At 39.0% G+C, this 14,344-nt stretch overlaps 1 protein-coding gene across 1 annotated transcript in view; it reads right to left on the minus strand.

The window, feature by feature from the left end:
- PLEK (pleckstrin) overlaps positions 1-14,344 on the minus strand; it is a 36,333-nt gene that overhangs the window by 9,918 nt on the left and 12,071 nt on the right. Inside the window, exons 2-4 of the mRNA XM_072635372.1 lie at positions 7,771-7,926; positions 5,027-5,208; positions 1,236-1,327 (exon numbers count right to left, since the gene is read on the minus strand). Of these exons, the coding sequence (XP_072491473.1) occupies positions 1,236-1,327; positions 5,027-5,208; positions 7,771-7,926 (430 nt within the window). The remainder of the gene's footprint in view (positions 1-1,235; positions 1,328-5,026; positions 5,209-7,770; positions 7,927-14,344) is intronic.

The following is a 14,344-nucleotide window of genomic DNA, read 5'->3' on the forward strand; positions in this document are numbered from 1 at the left end:
CCTCTAGCCTCAGTTTCCTTTTCCCATAAAATATAGATAGTAAGGTCACTACTTATCACAGGATCATTATGAAAAAATATTTCTAAACTATAAAATATTGTGTACATGTTAGCCATTATTAGAGATTCTATTATTACAGTATTTCAGAGGTGAATGAGAGCTCAGAAGTCATCTGGTACAGCCTGTACTTGAATAAAAATAGACTGTAACAAAACATATTGTTTCTTGTTAGGAGCTTCTCAAATTCATAATGTCCAAGAATTTTGAGAAAACTGAATGCAATCTACATTTCCCATATTCAACTCAATAAGTGTGGAATGAAAGGAAGATTGAATACTCCATTGCTACAAAACTCTTCATTCTCTTGAGCCTGAGTAATCCCTCAACCGATGCAAGTCACAGCTATCATAATTTAACAGGTGATCCTTAAGAGCCATGGCCCAAAATCTCATTGCCCCCCAGACTAACATGGGGATAATTCTCTCTAGGTTAGACTTCATCTATTAGGCTGTGAACTCCTTGAGAGCAGGGACTATCTTTTGCCTTTCTTCTCAATCCCAGGGCTTAGCAAAATTCTTAGCACATATTATGTTCTTAATAAATGTCTTTTGATTAACTGCAGCTTGGGCCACAGGCCATTACTGAGCCAGTATCTGAAGACTTTCTAGCATAATAGGACCAACCAGAGTTTACACACACTTCATTGTCAGTCGTTGCTTTGGGGAACTCAAGGTATATCCTTATTATAATCATGCTTAGTCAAGGTTGAATGACTTAAAATGGAATTCTGAAAACTTCTATGATCTAATCAACAAGCTCTCATAGAATTGAAGAACATCACAGCAAGAAAATACCTTTGAGATTATTTAATCCAACTCCATTGTTTTAAACTTGAAGAAACTGGTAGACACTTGTCTAAAGTCATACAATCATCTAGTAGCAAAGTTAGGACTAGAACACATCTCCCACTTCCTAGTAAAGACACGTTTTTCCATTATATCATAAATTATATTGAGTAACAAAGAGCTCAGATTTTCTTCTAGTTTTTCTGACTCGGAGTGCAGCTCTTCATTTTCAGTTGGCTCACTGAGTATGTCCCAAATTATCCTTTCTGTCCAGCATTCCTCTCTTATCTTCTCTATCCTTACTGGAGTGGGAGTTAGAATCCAAAGCATTTCCTTCATTTTAATGGTGGCATCTCCTAGCAAAAAGCACATGGGAAATTCAGACTTTACCTGTAAAACAGTGGTTGAACACCTTCTTGTCTTTCTCCAACTTCAGTTCTTTTACTCCTTTGTCAGCATCCTTCATGGATAAATATAGGGCACTGAGCAGAAGAAAAAGGAATGAGTAAGGAGGGTGAATCTATCAGGTATTCATCCACATACCTTCTACCCTGGAGAGAGTGACCATGATGGTAACTAACATTTCTATAGACCTTTAACTTATGAATGGCATCTTCCATACATTACCTCACTTGAGCTGCATAACAATTCTGTGAGGTAGCTACCATATATACTGTCATCCCCATTTTGCAGAGGAGGAAACAGAGGTTCAGTAAGGTTAGGTATGTGGTCACATCATCACTAAATATTAGACAGGACCTTAACCTAAGATTTTTTGACTCTAAATCCAACTCTCTACCTACTATGTGAGCTAGCAGTTAACTGCATATTGCCTTGGTCCCTGTAAATATTTATGCATGTGGCTTATGACCCTGGCTAGCATAATTTTATATTCTATATTGCAATTAGCACAGTGACTTACATGCTGTTTATTGTTCAGTTACTTGAGTCATGACCCCATCTGGGATTTTCTTGGCAAAAATACTAGAGTCGTTTGCCATTTCCCTCTCCAGTTCATTTTACAGATGAGGAAACTGAGGCAAAACAGAGTTAAGTGACTTGCCCAGGGTTACACAGCTAATAAATGTCTGAGGTCAGACTTGAACACTGTTGGTACTCAAATATTTGTTGAGTGAATGAACTGAACAAATAAAAAAAAACTTATTTGGAAAATTAACTACTGACATTCAAAAGAGAAAGTTATAGCTAGCTGGCATCTGGCATCATAGACCTCATATGTAAAGGGAACATTCAGTGCAGCTTCTTTACAGAGAAATGTCTCAACCATACATGAAGTATATTTTTACATTTTCTCTAAATGGAAACAGATTAATAGAGGGGAAAAAGGAAAGATAAAGACATTGAGGGAAGTGTGGAGAGAGGGAAGAGAAGAGGAGCTCTTAGTGTTATTTTAGAGAGCAAGTGGGGAGCCCTATCACAGGAATACTGAGCCACAGAACAGAAAGTGGTCTTCCTGTTTCCTGTATCTTGCTTCCCCTCAACATTGTCCAGCCATCCTTTTTACACGTATATTTGACAACTGTGGTCAGCAGCATGACCCCTTCTGACATGTTCAGAAGCAACAGGGCCACAAAGGCTCACCACTCCTGGTTTCTTGCCATTTGGAGGAAACAGTCTGGTTTCCCTTTCTAGGACCTAATTTGATAGGCAAGTTATCAGCAACCACCCCCAGTGTGTCCTTTTAACAGCCCCTGGGAGTTATTTTGAGCACCGTGTGTAGGGGTGAGAGAGTGGTGCTGAAAACTAGTTTTCAAGTATACTTTTCAGAGAAATGTGAGCTATCATGGAGCAAGGGGGGCTTTCTTATGGTGAAATTCACACAAATGGAGAAAACGTGGCCAAGGCTTTGAAGACCTGTGGATGAGCTACTGCTTTGACTCCCAGTCCAAAACAAGACTCAGTTGCATTCATTGACCTGCTTCAGGCTGCAGTAATGCTCTCAGGAAGCTGGACAAAGAATAAGCAGCCCGGGCCCTAGGATTCAGAGCTAAACTTTAGATTTTAGAGCTGGTAGAGACCTCAGAAGTCATCAAGCCATCCCATTCATTGCTTCATTGTGCAGATGAGAAAACCAAGGCCCAGAGACTGTGACTTATCTAAGGTCACACAGACAGAAATTGACAGAGAGGATTTAAAACCAGATCCCCTGAGTCCAGGACCAGGACTTGTGCCACTGTATCCCATTGCTTCTCAAGGGCAGCTCTTCCTGATTTTCTCTAGCCTCAATGAATCTACCAAACCTTGCGCCCCTCCACTCACCAATCCTTCCCTGTTCTTTCTTTCCTGCCTTAGCCAGTTTCCAAAGACTGAACTTCTGACAAACCTCTACATAAACTATACATTCTTGATTCTACCTGCTGCTCTCTGGTTTTGTTCCCTATACCTCTTTTATGACAGTGAACTTGACTGTTTAACAGTAACTGATCAAAGGTAAACTCTGAGAGGAGGAAAAGCAGCATCTTCTCCCATCTTAGACTATAGATCTGGGTAATTTGTAACCTCAAATTTATATCTTCTCTCTCAAAATTCCCCTCATATGACACATTATTGAATAGATGTAAGGAGTTTCCAAATTAGAATGAAGAAATTAAATCTTTCCCCACCTTTCCTCATGCTATCAGTTAAACATATCTCTGCCCCACAACAAATATCTGGATATAAGTTGATCTAAAGACTTCTAGCTCCTCTTGGGCATCCTACTGACTTCCTAATGATGCATTTTGGTAAAAATCGAGTATATGCAGGTTATTGTCAACCAATGAATCTTCCAAATTAGGCTAAGCTTCTCAAGTATAACATGGCAGGAGCTAGAAGGTACAGAGAGAAATGCTTTGGGGTGGGGAGAGGCAGAGAAGGGAACAGTTACTTCCATCTCACATATATCATCCTAGCCATAGGGTTCATAGATCTATGGCCTCAGAGGCCATACTGTCCAATGCGTTTACATTACTGATGAGGAAACTGAGTCACCAGAGAAGCTAAGCAACTTGTTCAAGGTTACACAGGCAGTAATTCCACAGAGGTGGGATTTCAACCCATGTTCCCTGACTCAGTCAGTATTCTTCCTACTATATCTTGCTAATATGAATCACACCGAAGCCTTATGAGACAGGCAGGGCACATGTTATCATCCCTACTTTTCAAATGAGGAAACTGAAGGTCAATGAGATTAACGTATTTGTTCAAGGATCATAAGATCATAGATTATAGCCATGGAAGGGGTCTCAGAGAATACCTTCTCCAGAACATTCATTTGATAGATAATAATAATAATAGCTAGCATTTCTGCAGCACCTTAAAGTTCTCAAAGGGTTTTACATAAGTTATCTCATGTGCTCCTCATAACAGCCCTGTGAATTAAGTTCTGTTATCATCCCCATTTTACAGATGAAGAAACTGAGGAAACTGAGGGCCAGGAAGGTTAAGTAATTAGCCCAAGATTGCACAGGTGATAAGCCTCAAAGGAGGGATTTGAACTCGTGTCCTCTGACTCCCAAGCCAATGTTCTTTCCCCTGTACATGATGATATAAAGTTCATAACAACCCTATAGGACAGATAGGGCAGGTAGTAGTAAATCCATTTTGCAAATAAGCAAATTGAGACTCAAAGAGATCAATGGACTTGTCTAAGGTTATAAAGCTAGTTAGAGGTAGCCAGCAGTGGCCTAAGCCCTCTTCTTCTTGATCCAATGCTCTTCCCAGGACACCTGGCTTTCTCTCACTATACTCATTTGTACTTGCGGATATGTTGCTCGGTAAGTAGCATTCTGCAATTTGGTGTTGGGGGGTAGGGGAGAGGTGTTCCATATATTTAATTACTCTGTGCCCTTGCTAAGATCAGAAGGGTCTGGGCCTCTCTTTGAAGCTGTGGGTCTCTCATATTGGATACAGTGACCTGAAAGAGTTGAACACCTAATGTGCACTGGGAATGATAAAGCTCAGTGGAGGAAATAGTCCTGGTTTAGGAGCTACAGACTCTTTGAGATGCTGCATTTTATTCTCTCTGGCCACCAATAGGTCATTTAGTGTACTAGGCTGGACTGGACCTCATGGCCTGCAATAGGGAAGACTAGAGCTCCTGCCTGGGAACATAATTTATGCTGGTAGAGTTTTGTAAACCTAAAACCTAGAAGAAAAAAACAACAAAGGAAACAAATCACCTCAAGTCAATGGTTTCTGGCAGTCGAATGGACTTCCTGGTGGATTTTCTAGCAAATTTCTGGCCTCCTTCAATGCACTTAATAGCCTTCTTAATGTCTCGCACCCAGGCGTCTCTTTCCTCCAGGTAGGCAGCCTGGAAAAAGTGGTCTTGCTGCTTGGTTGTAGCAAGTTTAAACACAAACTAAAATCAGAACAAAGCATTTTAGTAAACAACAACGAAGCAGAGGCCTGAGCCTAGTCATAATCAAAGAATCCAGCCATTCCAATCCAATCAGTTACCAAGTCTTATTGATTCTATTTCAATAATATCTCTTGCATCCATCCCCTTCTCTCTACTTTACACAGTTGTTTTTCAGTGGTTTCAGTCATGTGTGACTTTTTTGTGACCCCATTTGAGGTTTTCTTGGCAAAGATACTGGTCTTCAGCTCATTTGATAGATGAGGAAACTGGAGCAGAGTTAAGTGACTTGCCTGGGATTATATAGTGTCTGAGGCTGGATTTGAATTCGGGTCTTTCTGAGTTCATGTGCCACAGCTGCGCACCTAGCTCCCCCTATTTAGATAGTCACCATGCTAATTCGGGTCCTAATCCCTTTGCACTTGGACTATTGACATAGCCTCCTAATTGGCTTCCCTGCCTTAAGTCTCTCCCCACTCCAATCCATCTTGCATGTGATATTGCTAATATGCTGGTTTAAGCATGCAACTACTCTGCTAAAAAGAAACAAATGAACAAAGTTACCTCTAGAAGCAGATATAACTCCAGTTTGCCATATAAAGCCCTTGACTACCTGTACCTAACATCCCTTTCTAGCCTTATTACAAATTATTTCCCTTGGAACACTGCACTGTCCAGTGCCGTCATATGCAACACTCCATCTCCCAAGCCTCCACTTTTGCATTGTCTATATCTCCTGCCTGGAATGCACTCCCTCCTCATTTCCTGTTTTTAGCATCCCTCACTTCTTTCAAAGCTCATCTCAAATGCTGCTTCCTACATGATCTTCATTGATTCCCCTAGCTGCTACTGCATGTCTCAAGAAGTTACCACATACTTATTTTCTATGAATTGTGTATATATTTATACAAATGTTGTCTCCTCCAACATCATGGATGCTTCTTGAATGCAGGGAATGTTTCATCTTTGGTTTTGTATCCTCAGCACCTAATATAGTTCTTGGTATATACTAGGTACTTAATAAATGTTTGTTGATCAATTGACTTATTGCAGTCAGATATTTTTTTTTTCTGGCAAAGAAGTTAGAATCTCTGGATTCAGAAATCTTATTGGTTTTAAATCATTATAAGCTTGATAGTCATAAACTCTTTAGTAGCCCTCCAAATATCATTACTGGTTTACCTATCCAGAAGCACCTTTCCTCTATGATTTAGAAAATGCAGGTTTAATCATGGCTGTTGGTAATTATTGTGATGAAGAGCTTATGGCATACATTCAAATGAGGGAAGAGGGGACAAAATAAGATAATATTAGCAGAGATGACAACTGTTTGCTCCTAGTCTCCCCTCTCCCTTATCTAAATGAAAAATTTTGTTTTTCATCACATCCATGTGGATGTGATATCTGTGCAGCACTAGGGACAGAGTATGTATTTAAGAGTACAAACCTTGAGGCTCCCTGGATGCCAGAGGCTCAGTTTACCATAAACAAAAAGGTTGTGTTTGGAAAGATGACTGTTCTATTACTTGAAGCAATTTTCACTGTCTCAATATTGACACTCAAGTCTGGGCTCTGGCTGTTTTGTGTGGGCACTGATTAAATCATAATTAAATGCATAGGAGTAAACAGGAAGAATTCACTTTGCATCCCAGCATTTATTGGACTGAGCTGTCAAAGGGTGAAATTTGCTGTCATTATTGTCATAGGTATCATCTGCAGGTCTTTGTGACTAAGCTATGCTTGCTTCGATGTAGGGAACTCCTGGTGAAGAAATTTCTTCTACCAGAGCAGATCAGCATCTGTTTGACAACTCAAAACACTGAGACGGCCAAGAGGCTACTATTTATCAGAGACATGCCATGAACCTAAAGGTTCTTATCTTAAAGGTCCACCCTCTATTCCCATGCTTCATGCTGCCTCATCCTGAACATTAGAAAATTAAAAATTAACCAGACTGCAAAGACTGGTGCCCACAGTAGGGATGAATGCTGATGGCTCTGTTTCTTATATGACATGAGTTGAATAAGGCCATGTTTGGGAGAGTCTCCAGTCTAGTCCAGAAGTACCTGTGAAGGTCTGGCTCATGAGTTCTTTTACCCAAGTATGCTCAGACTCCATAAACCTCCACGCTTCCAAAGCCATGACTGGACCCCGTGTACTTTCTAATGCGATTCTGTTCAGCATACCTTTATCAAGTGCCAGGGTCACATACCTAAGACAGCATGGCATAATTGTTGGTGGTCAGATCTATGAGCTAGGAAGATTGAAGATTGAATTTTGTATCAGACACACATTGATTTGTGACCCTTAACAATTCACTTAGCCTTTCAGTGTTCTAGGTAACTTTCCAAGATGAGAGGTGCCAACCTGCTCTAGCAGAAAAAGGTTCCTTGCCATATAGTTCCCAATACCAAGGAAATCATAAGTCTTCTCCTATCTGCTATCTTTTCTCCTAGAATATAAAACAATATTTTTCATGTTGATAACATTTAAGAAATGTTTATTGAGTTGAATTGAAATAATAAGACCATATTAGGGAACAATTAAAAACAAAAAACAACTTACCATTCTTTTACCAAAGTCTTGGCAAGGGCTGGTAAGAGTACTTCCTTTTAATGGTATCATTCCCTTGGGACTGTTATCACTTTTCTTCTTGTAGAATTCAATAGCATCTTCCAGCAACACAACCCACATGGGTTTCCAGCTATTGAACATACTGCCCTATGTTGACACCACAGAAAGAAAAAAAACATGAATCTTTTAAAAAGAATATTTATTTCTTCCAGTTTCCATGTCCCTAGACACCAAGTCAGGACACTAACATGGAGGTTGCTTGCCCAGTTAGCACTGAAGGCTGCTAATATATACTAGAGGGCATATAGCTAATTACCTTTATGTGTGGAGCAAACTTTAAATGCTACAGGAAGGTTAGTGTAAGAAAGGATCAGTGTGGAAAGCAGGATGTCCAACAGTTTGGAGGCATTTTATAAAGTTATTTCCCATTATTTTCCAATGTGAATCTGTTTAAATTTTCACTAAGCTCTGAAAATACCACACCTATTGTCACTTCTCATTTCAGGGAATGAAAGCTTCTCTGGCTTCTCTGACCCATACTGATCTCTTCTCACTGACCTTCCTCAAGCAATTAAGTTTGTGTCAAACATTTGGACAATGAATCACACCCTGTCTTATTTGTTTTTTAATTGTTTCATGTACACTAGTCTTGTTTTCCCCAATGAAGTTGCAAGTTCCTCAAGGGGAGGAATTCTGGCTTTCTAACTCTCTTGCTTCTCTTTACTGTACCCATTGCAGTACTGGTCTCTCGCTGCACTTGTTAGATACTTTTCTAAAGAGAATTCCCAAATAAGATTCCTGATGCACCATTGTAACCACACTTACTTCTCTACTCAAAAATTCTCAGTAGATACTCATGACCTAGTGGAATAAAGTAAAAACTCTTGACCTTAGCACTGAAGATTCTCTATCTAACTTCAACCTACTTATCCAATTGTATCTCATAACACTCCCCTTCACATATTTTATGTTCTGGTCAAATCAATTAATCTTTATTGCCCATTCTCATCTGGCCTTCTCCTATCTATTTTTGCTCACGCTGTCCGCCATGTCTGGAGAGAGCATCTCCATCTCTTGTAGTCTTTTCCTTCCTTCAAAGCCTAACTCAGACACTACCTCTACCATGCAGCCTTCTCTGACTCCATCCCCACTCCTCCCCCCAGGCAAAAATGACCCCTCATTCCTCAGTGTCTTTATAACACTTTGCCTGGGTTTCTCCTTTTGACTCATCCCATTTTCCTGTTTTATAACACTTCTATGATGAAAGATAAACTCCTCTGTGTGGCATTTAAAGCTCTTTATAACTTGGCCCTATGCACACTATACTAACCTTCGTGCTATTTGTTCCTTATTCCATCTTCCATCTCCACTGTTTTTCTGTGGATATCTCTTTCCCCTATGCCTAGAAAATTCTGTCTTTCAACCTCCCTCCCTCAGTTTCCTTCAAGACTCAGTTCAAGGCACCACCTTCCTCATGAGGTTTTTCCTTATCCCTACAGTTACTAATGCCTTCTACTCCAAAGGAACCTTCTATCTGCTTTGAATGTATCTTCTGTCTGTCTGTCTATCTATCTATCTATCTATCTATCTATCTATCTATCTATCTATCTATCTATCATCTATCTGCATTGTTTTCTCCAACAGAATGTAAGCTCATTGAAGACAGAAACTGTTTTGTTTTTCATTTTTTGTATTCTCAGTGTTTAAAAAAGTGGCCAGAACATAGTAGGTATGCTTGCTGATTGATTGAGTTGTATATTTTGCCTTTCCTCTTGCTAGATTGCAGATTCCCTGAGAGTAGACCCTGTTCTCATCTTTACATACCTGGAGCCTAGAGCAGACCTTGTATGCAATAACTAATTAATAAATGGTTAATGAATTTTTTTTTGGTTGAGATATAACTCTTGGACAATTCCAAATGCTACCAACCTTCATGGAAAATAGTGACAAATTCTTTTCTTTCTTTAGTTATTGTCCACTTTCTTTACTCCAGAAGGGCCTCCTCTCACAACTCAAAAGGTGCTTCCGATGAAAGGAACCACAAGGAACTCACCCAAATAATTAACACCCTTGCTACAGAGTTATTTTTGAAAAGTGTCAAACACAGTATTGCAGGAACTAAGTACAGTTTCCTTCTGTGGCCAGTTCCATTGGTTCTTAATCATGCTTCTTAACAGTTAACAACGTCTTTTTTATCTTATATTTTTAGTATGATGGGAACACCTGGCCTTAGAGACAAGAAGAGCTAGGTTCAAGTCCCTCCATTGATGCAGTGGCTGTGTAACCCTGGGAAAATTACTTAATCTCTCATTGCTCTAAGCAACTAAGACTAAATTTCAGAGGAGATGGCTTGCATTGGTAGAAGTAATTCCTCATGGAGAGTTCTCCAACCAGTGAAAACACAGGACCCATCAGTAATGTAGCAGACAACAGACAAAAGGAGATAGTAGTTCTTGGAAGGAATGTTGTCTTCATTTGAAAATAATTTACTTCTCTGGAGTTCATCACAATTTAACTTAAATTGAAGTAATTAACAATCATTTATCAGGCATGGAGTCTGTCATTGTGATGGGCACTGGGAACGCAAATGAAAAAGTAAGAAAATATCTGTTCTCAAAGCAAGTCAATAACAAGGTCATTTGAGGAGGGGGAAAGCACTAACAACTGGGAAATAAGAGAAAGCTTAGGGGCCAGCAGTTGAACTGAGCCTTAAAAGAAGATAAGGATACTGAGAAGTAGAGATGAGAATTGCATTCCAGGTACAGGAGCATCCTACGCAAAGGTATGGAGATGGCTGCTGAATTGCTAAGTTTGGCAAACAGCTGGTAGGGTAGTTTGAATGAGAGAATAAAAGAGTATGTGAAAAAGACTAATATAAAATAAGTCCAGAAGGATGGGATGGGCCCAGATTTTGGAGAACTTTAAATGCCAGGTGGAGAAATTTGCAATTTATTTTAAGACAAAATGGAGCCACTGAAGACTTTTGACTAGGGCAGTATAATGGTCAGACTGGTGGCTTAGGAAGAATATTTTGGGAGCAACGCAAAAGGTGAATTGGAGAGGAGAGCCAGGAGATAATTAATGAGCTTAAGAAAGCAAAAGCTAAGAAGACACTTGAGTTAACAAAGTTGGATAAGGGTTTGGACAAGTTCATAGATGACATGTCCAGATTGGGTTATTTGGAGTACTTAAGTATACCTTTCTGACATTTTGAGGTTCACACAAGGAAGGAAAATTAAAATGCTCTTCCACAAATCATCCCTTGGTACCACTGCCAGAAACAGCAAACACAAATGGGCATGCCACAGGAGGCATTTACAGTGGTCCTATTTACAGTGGTCAGCTTTCACTTCAGAGCTTTCATGCTGATGCTGAGGTTACTGAACTTTGCACAGTTCAGGAAGGATTTCCAACTGGAAATCAAGCATACAGGTTTTACCTAATGTCCTGCCATTATTCCAAAGACTCAACAATTCTTTTTATTTCATCTTCCTTCCATCCCTGGGGGATACCTGGGAAATGGGTATGAGCTTACCATATTAAAGAAAGGAAATTTCAGCATCAGTGGCATTCAGTAACTTGCCCTCAGCAAGCCAATCACAGACCTGGGCAATAATGGTGAGCTAATGGCACTTAACCCAATACTCTTGCTATGAAATGACAGTGGATCCCTTGTTGAAGTGGCTCTCCTAGCTGTGGCTGTGAGAAATCACAAAGATTTCTAATGACCTTCACCATACCCAATAACCATTCCCCAGGACTTACATGTCTCCTCACTTTCTATTATGTAAACATTTAACATATTTAATATCTAGAATAGAAAAAGAGCCATTCTACTGAACTTAGATTCTTTGTCTATTACCTTTTCTATGATTTCATATATATCATGAAAACCAGAAAATTCAGATAATGTTGAGTTCCTAGCAGATCCTCTTATTTATCTGTGAATGGCAGAGGGTACTTACATAAAGTTGCTACTTGCAGAACTACGTAACTCTTTATTGTCCAAGTTGATGAATTCCTACCTAGCCTTAATTTTTTTTTAACTTTTAGTATTTTGATGTTGACAAACATAACAAACAAATACAAAGAACAGAAAGAAGACTGCATATGAAATAATTTCCACTATGCACATCTTATTGTTTTTTCATTTATTCAAATTTAATATGTCTTTGAATCCTGGTCTTCCTGGATTTAAGGAGAGCTCTCTAAACTATGCTTTATCCTTTTAAACACAACACAACTCAAATCTGCTTCTTCCACCAAGCCTTCCCATACCACCCCATGATGATGATTAGGTAAGAAGGAATGGAGAGGAGACCATGGTGAAGTTATTAAACTTCCCTAGGCCTCAATTTCCTGGAATGTAAAATGGAAATAATACCTACCTCATACAATTGTTATGAGGCTCAAATGAAATGCTTTGCAAACCACAAAAGGCTCTATAAATACCAGTGATTATTATTATGAGCAAATACAAGAAGTGACAAATGTATCAATAAAGAAAATAATATTTTAACTCAAAAATCACCTAAGAATCTACTTTACAAATTTTATGGGCAAAGAATCCCTAGGGTATTTAGCGGTCCTGTACTTAAAAGTGGTACCTTTGGACTTTATTTTAATTGACCTACAGAGAAATGCCTCAAGAACACACACAAAAAAAGATGACTCAGTCGTTGGTGTGGTTGTTAAGGCGTGTCTGACTCTTTGTCACTGACTCTTCCTGACCCCATTTGGGTTTTCTTGGCAGACATACTGGAGAGTTTTGCCACTTCCTTCTCCAGATCATTTTTATAGATGAGGAAATTGAGGCAAACAGGGTTAAATGTCTTACTTAGGATCACACAGCTAGTAAGTGTCTGAGGCCAGATTTAAATCAGGGAAATGAGTCTTCCTGACTTCAAGTTCAGCATTCTATCTACTGTGCCACCTAGTTGCTTTTAAAAACAAGAACATCAACAGCCCTGAAACTCTTACATAATCAATCCATACAAATCCCCTTCAGTCTCTTTCCATCTGTCCCCTACTGCCAAAGGAAAGCAACGTAACTTGGCTGCTTGTGCCTTCTATCCCTATTCGGCCTACATTCCCTTTCAACACTGTCTTTCATTTTATTTTATTTTTTTACAATTAATTTATTTTTAGTTTTCAACATTCACTTCCTTAAGATTTTGAGTTTTAAATTTTCTCCTTCTCCCTTTCCTCCCTGCTCCCCAAGACAGTGTGCAATCTGATATAGGCTCTACTTATGCATTCATATTAAATATATTTTCACATTAATCATGATTTAAAGAAGAATTGGAACTAATTAGAGGAACCACAAGTAGAAACAAAAAAAAAAAAGAAAAGAAAAGGAGAGCAAATGGTATGCATCCATCTGCATTCAGACTCCAAAGCTCTTTCTTTGGATGTGGATGGAATTTTCCATCGTGAGTCTTTTGGAGTTGTCTTAGATCCTTGCATTGCTGAGAAGAGGCTGTTATTATGTATGGTGTTTTCCTCGTTCTTCTCGTTTCACTCAGCATCAGTTCACATAAGACTTTCCAGGTTTTTCTGAAGCCTACCTGCTCATCACTCTTATAGCACAATAATATCCCATTACATTCATATACCACAATTTGTTCAGCCATTCCACTGATTCACTGCTCTATTTCTTAGTCATTATCAAGTGGTTTTAATGATCACTGCTTTGTAATACAACTTAAGATCTGGTACATTTCCTTGCATTTTTTTTCAATATTCTGGACCTTATGTTCTTCAAATGAATTTCATTATTGTTTTTTCTAGCTTTATTAAATAATTTTTGGTAGTTTGATATGGCAGTGAATAAGTGAATCAATTTAGGTAGAAGCGTCATTTTTATTATCTTAACTTGGCCTCCCCATGAGCAACTGATATTTTTCCTGTCATTTAGATCTGATTTTATTTGTGTGAAAAGTGTTTTATAGGAACACTAATTCATTGTTGGTGGAGCTGCGAGCTCATCCAACCATTCTGGAGAGCAATTTGGAACTATGCCCAAAGGGCTATAAAAATGTGCATACCCTTTGACCCAGCAATATTGCTTCTAGGACTGTATCCCCAAGAGATAATAAAAATGGGAAAGGGTCCCACATATACAAAAATATTTATAGCAGCACTCTTTGTAGTTACCAAAAACTGGAAATCAAGGGGATGCCCATCAACTGGGGAATGACTGAATAAATTATGATATCTGAATGTAATGGGGTATTATTGTGCCATAAGAAATGATGAACAAGAAGACTTCAGAGAAGCCTGGAACGTCTTATACGATCTGATGCTGAGTGAAAGGAGCAGAACCAGGAGAACTTTGTGCACAGCAACGACCACAGTGTGTGAGAGTTTTTTCTGGTAGACTTGGAACTTCGTAACAATACAAGAACTTAAAAAAAATTCCCAGTGGTCTTCTAAGGCAAAATGCCTTCCATACTCAGAGAAAGAACTATAGAATTCATTCGCAGAATGTAGCAGATCATTTGTGTGTGTGTGTGTGTGTGTGTGTGTGTGTGTATTATGTTTTGATTTGTTATATGATTTCTTC

The sequence above is a fragment of the Notamacropus eugenii genome, chromosome 1 (genome assembly GCF_028372415.1).
Source record: "Notamacropus eugenii isolate mMacEug1 chromosome 1, mMacEug1.pri_v2, whole genome shotgun sequence".
Taxonomy (NCBI): Eukaryota; Metazoa; Chordata; class Mammalia; order Diprotodontia; family Macropodidae; genus Notamacropus; species Notamacropus eugenii.